At 51.8% G+C, this 13,049-nt stretch overlaps 1 protein-coding gene across 1 annotated transcript; it reads right to left on the minus strand.

The window, feature by feature from the left end:
- Positions 1 to 3,365: 3,365 nt before the first annotated feature.
- mcl1b (MCL1 apoptosis regulator, BCL2 family member b) lies at positions 3,366 to 10,395 on the minus strand. The gene is made up of 3 exons (XM_088905761.1): positions 9,618 to 10,395; positions 5,459 to 5,709; positions 3,366 to 4,555 (listed from the first exon to the last, which is right to left on the minus strand). Exons 1-3 carry the CDS (start codon positions 10,138 to 10,140, stop codon positions 4,439 to 4,441), a joined length of 891 nt encoding a protein of 296 aa, XP_088761887.1. The 5' UTR covers positions 10,141 to 10,395; the 3' UTR covers positions 3,366 to 4,438.
- Positions 10,396 to 13,049: the final 2,654 nt, after the last annotated feature.

A 13,049-nucleotide genomic window follows, 5' to 3' on the forward strand; every position in this document is an offset into this window, starting at 1 on the left:
GGAGTCCAGGAAAAACCTCAATCCAGGCTGCAGTTTGCAGGATTTGCAGTTATTCTGTGTCCATAATGCCTTCTTGGATCTGCATTCATTATAGGTGGATTTTTTCCCTCCATCTCCTCCATGCAAGCAGTTGTATTATCCCAATCAACTGCTACGGAAAGGGGGGAGCTCCGATATCTAATAAGGGAGGATTGACGCAGCATGGGGGGGGGTTATTTTTGCAAGAACCAATTTAAACACCCCCCTCACCCCTCCCACTGGGACAGGGAACACAAAGAAGGGTTTGAGAGTGCCCAGAGCTACCAGGAAGTGGCTCCTGCTTCCCATGCAAATCCGCTGCTCGTTGTTCCAGCCCTTTGCATAACTCCCGGGGCTTCGGGACGGGCGCGGACCACAGACTCTCCAGGCAGCGCTGGGCTGAGCCCCAGATAACACCTGCGAGGGGGAGCACCCCCGGGGCATTGTGATGTCATCAGCAGTCCGGAGAGGGCACCCCCCCCACCCCACTCTCCATGTCCTCCCTGCTGGTCAGGAACGGTGGCTCCAGAGATACTTGAAGAAGGGGAGCACCTTTGATTTGTAAGTGTGGCTGTTGGTTTTGTTACAGGCTGAACCCTCCCCCGTTTCCCCTCAGTTTCCTGCACATGCAATCATGCACAAAGTGCACCAAGCAAAGGAGATGCTGTACCTTTGGCTGGATAAGTTGATGCAATGCACAGACAGAGCCTTGCAGCAAAGCAGCATAATAAAACTGCTGTTTGTACCTTGCATAAGTAAACAGACTAACAGACTTGCAAAGCACCTGCCCTTAACATGCGCGTGCAACGCCAGCCTTCTGGGGTAGAATCCAGATGGGTTGTTTTTTTTTACATTTCTAACTTGTTTAACAGCTGAACACCTTCGGAAAGTGTCCTAATTGGACCAGATGAGCTCAGTCAGGTCATTAAGAGCAGAGGTGGACGGAAAACCCGCTGGTACTGTAGCCCTGCAGGACTGGGGTGGTGCACTTCTGGTCTATAGCAAGTTAAGTCGGTCTGAAGTTCAGTCACATGGTCTGATGCTGGTTTCAAGCCAGTTAACTTTGATCTCGTCGCATCAACTCCAGCCAGCATTTCTGTTTTGCAAGGGGATGTTCAAGTCCTTTTAAAAAGATGCAGACATATCTTCATTCTTTCAGAAGGCTTTTAGAAGCATATTCAAAGAGCAATGGACATGCACAAAACTTTGCAAAGGTCCCGATCATGGAGACAGAGGATCGCACTCGCAAGTTTGGGGTACACACTGCAGATCTGTGTTCCCCATTTCAATTCCGCGTTGGGCACGAACTGCACCCGCTGGCTTTCATTTTGAGCTCATGCCCAGCCGTCTGGCATTCTAATAATAATAATAATAATAATGTTGCTTTATTAACCCTTTACAATTTCTTGCATTAGGAATTTGTCTTTTTGCAGACCCCAGCTTGCTCTCCATGAGGCACACAGACAGGGAGAGAAGCTTGGGGTCAGAGTGCAGGGTCAGCCATTGTACAGCACCCCTGGAGCAGTTGGGGTTAAGGGCCTTGCTCAGGGGCCCAACGGAGTAGGATTCCTCTGCCGGCTGCGGGATTTGAACCAGCAACCTCCCAGCCACAGGCACAGATCCTGAGCCACAGAGCCACCGCTCCTCCTGCTTCTTCGGCTTCGGTTCACTTTCTGTGCCACGCGTGCTGCCCACTGCCCGCCTCATCTAGATTCCTTGCTGGGAAGTGACCAGCTTCCCAGGAATCCAGTTTCCTCCCCCAACATCCTCAAGGGAGTATAGGTCACCCAAAGGTGGAGGCTCTCCCTTGGGAGCTTCTTGAATGCCCAGCTTGTTTGAGCAGTGCATGTAGTTTGGACACTAGCACATGCCATGTGCCACCAGCGTTGCCCCTGGAGCGCACCTGGTCAGCAGGTAGGACCAACTGGATCACATCCTTTAGAGCAGTGGTTCCCAGTCCTGGTGCCCCACCGAGCCCTTAGTTACAAACCACCAAACCCCTCACTTCATGAGAATATTTACTAATTTAAGAATGAGATGAATCTGAGCCGTTTGCTCCCAGCTCGTACACACGTTGGAGCTTTAACCTTTTTAATTAGTAAGTGAAATAACCCCCCCCCAACTTTAAACTAAAACAAAGCGCAAATATTCCACCTGAGCAGCTGCTTGGATGAATTAAGGGTGCGATTATCTCAGGAAGGGGGGCTGGACTGAAGACCAGCAGGTGTGTGGGGCACCGGGAGCTACAGCCGCAGACCAAAAACCCGAATTGCTTTCAACCCTCAGGACCTGCATTCCCTTACTGGTGCAGATGAGCTCATGGACAGGAATGGGTCAGCAAGAGGAGGCCCTCCAACACGTGCAGCCTGGTGAGCAGCTGATCGATCCCAGGATCTCCCCCAGCTGTTTCCTCTTGACAGAAGCCAGGGTGTCGGCTTCAGCATCATGGCTGGCACGTTCACTCGACTCCCATCTCTTGGTTGTAGAGACACACCTCCTGTTCTTGGTTTTAAACACACTTACTCGTCATTTCCACCCGTGTCCTCCAATCCCTGTTTCCCTGTTCTTCTCTGGTCCCAAGTCCCAGCCCGTACCTAGCTGCTCTTTTCAGGACTGATTCTAGAACAACTCTAGTTTCTTTAACCTGGCGACCAAAATTGTACACTAGATTCTAAAAGGGGCCTTACAAGCGCATAGTGCAATTTTAACAAAAACCCTGATTTACGTTCTGTATGAGGTCCTAACATGTGCCTTTTTAGTTGCTTCGTATTATCCAGCTGGAAGACGGGCACGTGTCAATACAAACACCTGGGTTTTATTGAAGCATCCCCCTCTACCTCCACACATTCCATACTGTCATTCTAGATTACAGTACATATTTACAATTAAATATTCAAGCCACAAGGCCTCTTCAGTACCAGTGAACCAACACTCAAAATATTGAAAGGAAACCTGCATGTGCATATCCCAGCATGCCCACCCAGGAGAAGGCCTGAACTCCCTGGTATGACTGCCATCCCCCCGACGAGAGACACGTGAAGTGGAACCAGCAGCCACAGAAATGGCCTCTTGGGCTATAATGAACCACTGAAAGACTGTTTACAAAAGGTCATCAGCAGAGGGTGGATACCACTGGATTTGTGAGAGAATCAGGACAGAGTAGAGAAAAATGTTCAAGCTTAATATTTGCTGGAAAGGAGGACAGCAGAGAATGAATTCTCAAAACTCAGTTTTCCCATGTGTGTGGAACAGATCTTGTCGAAGAAGGTAGCTTTTTATTTCCAACTGGCACATCTCGACACCAGCCCGAAGATGTGTAGCTAGAGAAAATGGTACAAAATTCATCATAATCGGAGGGTTAATTTATTTGAATGAGCCCAGTACAGTGTTGAGTGTTATGCATTACAATTTTGCGAAGATCTACGGTTTAACTTTTTTGTTTTACAGATTTGAAGATGCCGTCATGAAGGTCTTCCGCTGGAGAGGAGGAACAATTTCCCCCCCCCCAACAAGGATCCCTTTTCAAAGCAGTTTCTTTGAAATGCACGACAATGTAGTGCCAGAAAGCGAGAACGGCTAAAAAAAAAAAAGTTGTTGTGAAACTTGCTGGAATGTGTGTATCTCTTCTTTTGGTTCGGTTCCGTGCACTGACAGTCGAAATGACCCGACAGCTGTTGGTTATTTGAGAATGTCCCCAAAGTCCAATTAAAACATATCCGAACACCACTTTCGTTCCATATAACAGATTTAATATAAAAATAATCTTATTTACACAATTAAATTAAAAAAAATCATTTGTTCCCCCCCCCAGACAGAAAGGGCTCTTCCGTAAGCAGGGCGAGACTGGGGTGTCACAGCGCACTGCACGCCAGCAATACTGATGCCTTGGGCTTACATTCATACAGGGTCAAAAAGTTAGCTGCATCATTTAAACACCACCCCCCCAAAAAAAAACAAAAATCAAAGCAACCACTTCCATTATCCATGTAGTGAGTAATAGATTTCGCCTCAACCAAGTCCTGAACTCTTCCAACGTTTCACCCAAAATCCACAAAAACCACGACGCCCCATGTCCGCCTTTTCCAGGGATCAGTCCTTGGTTTCCTTGCTTAGTCTGAAAGCACCAAAAGCCAGGGGCATGGGGGGGGTGTTGGCGGTGGTTCCATTATGGGATCAGTTCGGAAAAGCCTGCGCCCCCCCCCCGACTTGTCAGAGGCCCCGTGTTCCTCCCCATTTGTGCGGTTGCCATGGAAAAAAAAAAAAAGGATTTTGTGGCAGTTTTTTAGCACGGGAGACCACGTTCCAGTGGTGGTGGTTGTTCTCCTCCTCTCAAGTGTGGGAAAACGACTGACTACTACTGATGCTTCATCTTCTTGTTGTTGCATCTCCTCTTCCTCCTCCTCTTTCGCACGGGCGCGTCTCATCTGATCAGCAGGGCCAGCCCCGCGCCCAGCCCCGCCACCCCGGCGAACGCCATCAGGGCGTTCCTGATCGTCGACTCGGGGTCCTCCACGTGGAAGAACTCTACGAAGCCGTCCTGGAGAGGGAGAGGAGACAGAAGGCACAGTTAAAAAAAAAAAGAAAAAAAGAACCACTGTTGATTGCAGTGAAACCATCAATCCTGGGACTTGTGGGTCTTTAGCACCCATCTTCTGGAAACAAGTCTAGATGCTGAGAAGCACCAGTCCAGGATCTTAAACCCATTGAACACTGATGCTTACGGTCAGAGAAACTACGGTTTAGGGTCCCTGCAGGACTGTGAAAACGAGAGGGGGGGTCTGGAATAACGGTTTAGGAGGGGAGGAGGGAACCCGGGTTGGGACAAGGGGAAAAAAAATCGGCCCAACGCACAGAACGGCGCAGTCGGAAAGCCCGGCTGCCGGCCTGCATCAGGGAAACATGTGAGCTGCTCTCGGAAACCAGGCAGGGTTTAAAATAGCACCCGACGCGGAAAGGGAGCTGAATAATGCAGGAGCACCTGGAGTGCCAGAGCAGGCAGGTGACGCGCTCGCCAGCCAGGGCACAAAGGGAGATCAGGTCGGCAGCAGCAGCTCGGGTTACCGATGAGCCGCGGGAGGGCAGGGGAGCTCACTTTACAAAGTCACCCTAGAGCGCTGGCGACCCAGGACCCACGCCGCTTCCGTTCCGAGAGCCCGGATCGTTAGAGGGAGGCCAGACTTCCCTGCCTTTACTGACGGGAGCTTTCCACTCCCTGGGGACAGGGACGAGTCACCTGCGCTCGCTGGAAGGCAGCATGCTCTGCTCTAGGCCTCTTGTTGGCTCGATGAGCGTCACGGGGAGTGTTACCCAACATGCACCTGCCCTGCCGCCTTGCCACCTGATCAGGTGTCGCTGGACCGAGCTCCAGCGTTCCCCCCCACCCCCTTCCAGGAAAGCCGGAACCAGCTGCCCGGCCTTCGCCCGCGTCTCTGGTACTCACCCAGCCTCGGTTGTTCAGCAGCCACTCGCGCTGGTCCTGCAGCAGGTAGTCGGAGATCGCCTGGCCCACCGCCTCCACGCAGCGCTCCCGGCCGGAGTCCTTCATCTGCTTGGCCACCACCGCGCCGAACGACACCAGGCTGGCGATGCGGCCCCAGTTGGTCTTCCCGTCGCTGAACAAGCTTTTGGCCACGCCCGTCACGAAGCTCACGTCCTCCCCCTTCTGCTCCAGTCCCAGCTTCGCGATCATGCCTACAGGAAGAGGAAGAGGAAGAGGAGGGGGGTTTCAGTTTCGGCTTCCAGGAGCTGCGCCCTCCCTGCGCTCATCCACCGACTTTTCGGCACAAAACAAGCCAGAACGCAGTGGCTCACCGTCTGATCGGTCCAAAACTCACCCCCCCCCCCTTTCCAGCAGACGCCAAACGGCTTCTGACAAACCAGGTCCGATCCCCGCCCGCCCCCCGCTGTTAAGGATGAGGGGCGCTTTGAGGCATCTGAACTGAGCAGGGGAGATTTTAGAAAGCTGCAGTGAGTGTCCCGCTCAGAGAAGACGAGCGCTTCTCGAAGGTCGCATTTCTCTACATCCGGTCACAAGCCTCGAGATCAAACGGCGCCGGGGCTGAAGACAGAGGTTCACAGCTCCAACCCAACAGGAAGGCCTGACACGAGCGACACCAGACCTCAGGAGGAGGTGCTCTGACCTGGCTTGACATCCAAGCAACACGGCGACCGGCTGCCGCTGAGGACACGGCGTTTCATCTGACCACATCAACGGGAGGGTGGGGGAGGCCATTTCTGCAGCCAACGTTCCTGCCTGATGCAGTGTGGTCTTCCACGGACAAGTGCCTCCTGTGAAACCTTCAGCGGCCCAGGGCACCCAGGAGCAAAACCAGGTCCTGCCAACTAACTGAACCACAGGGCTGGGGTGAAAGATTACAGGCTCTAGAGATCCCCAGAGGCCCACAGGTCTGTGGACAGAGGACTCCCCTCGTCAGGCCACAACACGCTTTAGCAACCAGAGATCACCAAAGGCCGACTGCAGACTCGAGAGCAGCAGAAGCACCAGACCAGGAACGCCCTGTCCCCTGGAGCCTTGGCAACAGGAGACAGATCGAGCCTGGCCTCCAGCCTGCTGCGGGGTTAGACAGGGAACCAGCCGGTAGAGTTCAGCACCTGGGCTGAGTCACCCTCCGTCGCTCGGGGGGGAGGTCAGAAATGAGACCTACAGCACTTGAGCCTTCAACCCGAGTTCACAAGGGATCACGCACGCCTCCCTTGACAACGCACGCCTGGTAACCTAGCCAACCCCGGCTAATGGGGAGGTTCACCGCGACGGGGCCTGCTCACTTCCCCGTCCACACAGACACCTTGACAAAGAGTTGAGGACGGGGCTGTAAGCATCCAAACACTTGACCCTACAAAAAAATTAATTTGCGTCATGCTATTGCACCACTGTCTGCCAGGACTAAGCGTCATGTCAAACAGGATACTGAAACCGCCATGCCCCCCCCCCCCCCCAACCAAAACCTCAGAGTGTCAACGTCAATAACAGAGCAAGGACCTCCTTGGGCTCGGGACTGTCCACGCAAGGACGCGCGCTCTCTCGCACCCAGCGACGTTCCGAGAGCCACGCAAGGCGTCAGGCCACAGGCCAGGCGGCCTTATCAGCGCGCGGCAAGCCGGAGCGGAACTCGCGGCCCCCGCCTCCGTTTCTGAGAAAGCCGCCTCTAGCGCGCGGCCGATTCTCAGAAACAGGGGAGGCGCGCGGTTCCGGGGGGGGGGGGGTTGCGGCTGGTCGGAGATCTCGAGACCGCTTCGACTCTGCAGGCGCACCACTGCTGGTCGGCCCGGATACCCGAGAGACAATAAATAAGGCTTTGCTCTCCCCTCCTCCCCCCCACAAAAAAATTAAATTAGCAACAACTGCCGATACAGGTAGAAGCGAAGCCTGTTTTTTTTTTTTAAAAACCCGGCTACACTGCGCCAGTCGTGGATAATTAAAGCTGGTGAGAATACCATTCTTCGGGGTGGATTACGATTAAAAACTCATGAGGTGCTGCAATGGGAGCACGCACAACGCCCACCCGCCGGCCCCTGAGGTGGGTTCAAAACGTCCAGTGCGCGAATTACTCCTTCAGTTGAAGGCCGGAGCCTGTTTTTGTGTGGAATGGCAACAACACTGCGTATCCAAGGCCACCCCCCTGCGATTTTTATTATGTCTCCAAAGCTGCGGCTGTAGTTATGGAAAAAAAATGGTTCTCCAGCAGATTAGTGTTGCGAGGGTGAAACTGAGTCATGCCCCGTGACCACACCGGACTGCGCCCTCTCCGGCTTTCTGCACGAAACAGGCCAGGACTCAGTGACTCACCGTCTGACTGGGCCACAAATAAGTTAATTCTCCTCAAAAGCAGATGCTATTACAATTGCTTCTCTTACGACAAGGTCTAATTCCCCCCCTCCGTTAACGATGCGAGGCTTTGAGGCATCTGATCAACAGGAGAGATTTTAAAAAGCTGCGCTTTGAGTCAGGGAAGATGATTTTGGGAAGATGCTGGATATATTTCTGTGTTCCGGGGGAAGTGACGCAATGGCTGATTACAACAACCCCCCCCCTTTATTATGATCTCCACAAATCTTCCGCCCCCCCCAGAACTAAAAGCGTTTCTGGAAGTGACCTGTTTAACTGGAACACACCCCCGCCTTCATCGCTTGGGGCTTTAAATGCGACATGAATATAATCTTTTGTTCCGCTCCCCTCACACAACCAACCGTCTCAATTTAACTGCCTGCGCCGCCTCGGCAAACCGACACGGTATTATAATGAACCAAAGAACCGAGCCCGGGACGTCTGCGGGCCGTTCACATGTAATAGTGGATATGTAGATCCATAAAGGTCTAAAAAAAACCCAACAAGCCTTACACAACACGAACGTATACAGCCCAAATTTATTTTCTCTTAAGCAGCTTTAACAAGACCAGATCTACCACTGCGAATAGTATTATGAAGACAGCCGAAGCGTTGCGTTTCTTTTCTTCTCTTTTCAGCCTGAATCAAACCTTTACTCGTTTATTATTATCGCTACTCCTCTGGGCTTGAATGTCCCCTCCACCGCGGACCTATTACCCACTTTCTCTAACGGCTAAGACCGCAGTATGAGCTGCGATTAATGAATAAAGGAACAAGTTAACTGGTTTACTCCAGGCTGAAAAGAGAAGAAAGAAAACACAACGTTTCGGCTGTGGAGCCTTCTTCGGGCGTAAAACAAGACGGGGCAGTCCGCATTAAACCCCAAAAATGGATGAACGCTAAATACGTGACCCCAGCTCTCATCGCGCCCCCTCGCCACCCCCCCTCCGACCCAGGAAAACAGCCGGAAGTGACGTGTCCCTACTGCGTCCACTACCGACCTCAAAGACCTGCCTCTGTCCCCCCACCCTCCCAAAAAACAATGATTTCCCACCCGCGCTCAACATTTCCAATCGCCGACGTGCTTCCCACATTATAAATCACCGGTACACTACCTCCTGTATAGGGCCCTCGTCCCAGGAACTCGAACCCCCCCCCCACCCCCACCGCCGCTGCTGCTGCTGCCGATTACGGAAACTGCTGACTGAAGACAAAAGCGAAACCTGCCGAATTAATTGCTGCAATTAGCCACTTTTGTTTACCAAGCGAAAAATAAACCCACAGCGCCGACCCGACCACGTAGCATTTTCAAAGAAACCTGCAGTTAAAAAAAAAAGCCACCGGGTTATGAGAGAGATGTAAACGGTCCTTGCTTCCGAGATAAAATCGCGGTCTTACCCCCGTCGCTTTGCGCTACACTTAGAAGGAGGGGGGGGGGGACCCGAAAATTGCTAAATGCAAAACAAAAGAAAACAGTTTAAACGGACAGAATGATGTTGGTTTTCTCCCCATGTCCCGATTCCCAAAGCACCGCATTAACCCCGCCGAGAACAGCTCCGAGCAGGCAGGCCCACACGACTGGACTGGATGTGTGCGCAATGCAAACACCCACGGAAGAAACGCGGCCAGCACTCGCCTGTATCGCCGCACAGAAAAGTACGGATTACACCACTACGAAATGCATCCAGAGAAGAGGCTTCACTTTAAGGCGCCGATACCGTAATTAAAAAAAAACGCAAGAAAAGGCCCCTACCGTGGTAGGCGATCTGATGCTTCGCCACCACACTGTCCACGACGCGCTTCAGGGTCTCCAGGGCCTTGCCTCGGCTCCGGCGTTGCGGCAACCCCGTGTACATCCGCAAAAAGGTCCGGATTAACTCCCGGGTCTCGGCGTCCAGCTGCCCGTGGGCCTCGGAGGGGAACTCGGGGACGCCGCCGCAGTCCAGCGGGGTGTCCGGGGAGGTGGGCAGGGACCCGTCGGCGTGGCTGCTCTCCGGGAAGCGGCCGCCCAGCTTCAGCCCCCCGGGCAGCGACCGCGGCGACTTGGGGATCCAGGCGCTGGTCGCCACGGGCTCCGCCGAGTAGTTGTCCAGCTCCTCCTCGGCGTAGTCCGGCTTGAGCGTGGGGTCCAGCACAGCCGTGCGGGCGGCGGACCCGCCCGGACCGTCCAGGCAGGGCCCCAGGCTGGCGAGGCCGGGGTGAATGGCGGCGGAGTTGGGGCAATAGAGCTGTATCACGGCGCTGGCCGAGGTGCGCTTCAGCGTGGAGAGGCTCATGGTTCGCTTGGGGGTTTCCGGTTACTGATTAATCCACACGAAGGAACAAATATACGATTCCCTTCTTGGGTTCCCTAAAAAATTTAGCCCTACTCGATTACGATGGCTAGAGAATACGTTAAAGACTGCCCGATTAGTTCTCTAAATGAAAAGTGGCTCAACCTTACCCTATGAGACGGATTGAAGCACAAGGACAGCGCAGCGATCGTATTTATAGACGCCCGACGTCACGCCCGTCGTCACACCTCTTCCAGTCTGTAGGTTCCGTTAATGTTGGGTTTTTTTTAAAAAAAACACTCGCCTGCAATTTTCCCCCTCGTCGATTTCGAATATTTTTTTTTCTGGAAAAAAATAACACAGTCCCGTTATCAATTTATCGCTTTGAAAACATAAAATAACCGACATATTGTAGGTTATGTCCGCCGTTTCGTTATGCTGCGCCAGAACCCCAAACGTTGTAAGAAAACGGCGGATTTGATTTCTCTATCGACAAAAAAAAAAGACTGGTTTCCTTTGAAGACCTGGTTCACATTGAGAGTGGGTGCTTTTTTGTTGTTGTTTTCTTTTAATTGTTTTTTACTCTGGGAAAATTCCAGTCGATTCCAGTAGCGTTTGCCCGGAACTAAAGTCGCCGAGCTGCTTTACAATTAACAGCTTAGGGAGGAACAATACAAATAAATAAATAAAAGATCCTTTGCGCATCTTAACAGTGCTGGACAGAGATGGAAACTGAGTACTCAGCTGATCCTTTCTCAGCATGATCTTTGAGGAGCCACTTTGACTCCTTATTGGAAGAAAAAAAAAACATTTCTAAAAGTAACACTCCAGCTATTAGCTTTAAAGCTAATAACCCCTGAAGACTGCAGCATGAAGAAAATGACAGGAATGTCCCCAATTAGGAAACCAATAGTGACTGATGACGATCTTCAGTTTTCAAATGAAAAGAATTTGCCTTTCACCAGGTACGATAAGGCACACCTGACCTTAACATTATTCATGTCGCGAAAACTTTTCGGTGCACCAATGTTCATTCTGATAGTGCACAGTATTTATTCTGAAGTTATTCGCAAGAGACTTAGCTCCAGTGTGGCAACCAATTTTCCTGATGTGTGCAGACACACTTACTATTCCTGTAGTATGGAAAACCTCCTATATTCCTATAATCCCAGACCAGACTGTCCCCCTTAAAGCCTGTCCAAGAGAACACAGTGAATTTAGGCCGGCTGCTCTTGCGTCAGAATTGATGGACTCATTGGAGAGGATCTTGGCTCAGGATGTCTCCCAGCCAGTAAATGGTAAACGTGATCCAGATCATCAGTTGGCTTATAAATAGGTAAAGCACAGAGGATGCTGTCATTCCTTTCATTCATGTGAATATCACTCTGCAGCTCACAACTGGCAACCTACTGGAGGTCAGCAGGTGTGAGCCTGGTCAGTACCTGGATGGGAGACTCCTGGGAAAAACTAAGGGTGCTGCTGGAAGAGGTGTTTGTGGGGCCAGCAGGGGGCGCTCAATCTGTGGTCCATGTGGGTCCTAATGCCCCAGTATAGTGACAGAGACACTATACTGTAAACAGGTGCCGTCCTTCGGACCCTCCACTCAAAGCGCTTTACAGGTAATGGGGATCCCCTCCACCACCACCAGTGTGTAGCCCCACCTAGATGATGTGATGGCAGCCATAGTGCGCCAAAGCGCTCCCCACACACCAGCTATGAGTGAGGAGGAGAGCAGAGTGATGAAGCCAGTTCAGAGAGGGGAATTATTAGGAGGCCATGATTGGTAAGGGCCAGTGGGAAATTTGGCCGGGATGCCGGGGTTACACCCCTACTCTTTTCGAGAAACGCCCTGGGATTTTTAATGACCACAGAGAGTCAGGACCTCGGTTTTACGTCTCATCCGAACCTGTTCACAGGTTGTGGTGAGCTGTGTGGATTCCTGTAGGACTGGTGCAGAATGACTGTGCATGGGTTGTTGTCTATGTCATGTTTTTATTTATTTTGAGTGTAAAGTGTATATGTACTGCCTGTAGGGCGTTTGTAAGTCTCTGTGTTGTGTAAAACATAACTGGCAGAAGAAGTTTCGGAGAAATGCTGTTCGGAGACAGCAGAGTACGATTCTGTCATAGCATATTGTATCCCATCATTCCACGCGATTCACAAAGTCATGCTTTTTTTATTACGTTGTGTCCTCCCCTTTACCTTTCACCTGCAGTGGGGTCAGTCACTACGCAGGGCCGCAGCACCAGCAGAGGGCTGAGTAATGCTGCCTGAAGGGCGAGTCATCCTGTCGTGCTGGGGACAGCGTGTTCCCTTGTCAAGGTGAAAGGTGAAGACGGGACACTGGCCTGTTTCACCGTCACAGGACAGGGGGCATCTGACCCCCGGGGCAGCAGAGAGAGGCCACTGTGTGACTCAGATCCCGGGATAAAACTCTTCCCTTTCCTTTTGTCTGTCTCTCCCTGCCCCCCAGACTCCCAGAAGGTCGCACGATCAGCTAGCTTCATGGATATGTTACTCTGGAATGTGAAACAAAAGAACAACAAACTGGGGCAGCCTCAAAACTGAAAGCCTTTTTTCTATATTGCCTTTATTTGTGATAACTCTTCAGAAGTTCTTTTTCAGCAGCACAGCCGATGCTGGCAGGGGCAGCTTGTTGGAAACTAAGGCTTGGCTCCGGGTTCACACATCTGTCTGTGTGGAGCTTGCATGTTATCCCCAGCAGGTGAATATCAGGTTGACTTGTCTGCTCTACACTGTGCCCCCCACCAGGAGCAGGGCAGCTCCAATCCCTCATTTTCCTTGAGAGTGGCTTTGATGCCTTTCTCCCATACAGTCAATTTCTGATTCTGGGGCCACCCAGACGGACAGACCTTTATTTTACTGACATATATACGTGCAAATATCTTTTT

This window comes from Atractosteus spatula, chromosome 25 (assembly GCF_055471065.1).
Source record: "Atractosteus spatula isolate fAtrSpa1 chromosome 25, fAtrSpa1.hap1, whole genome shotgun sequence".
Classification (NCBI taxonomy): Eukaryota; Metazoa; Chordata; class Actinopteri; order Semionotiformes; family Lepisosteidae; genus Atractosteus; species Atractosteus spatula.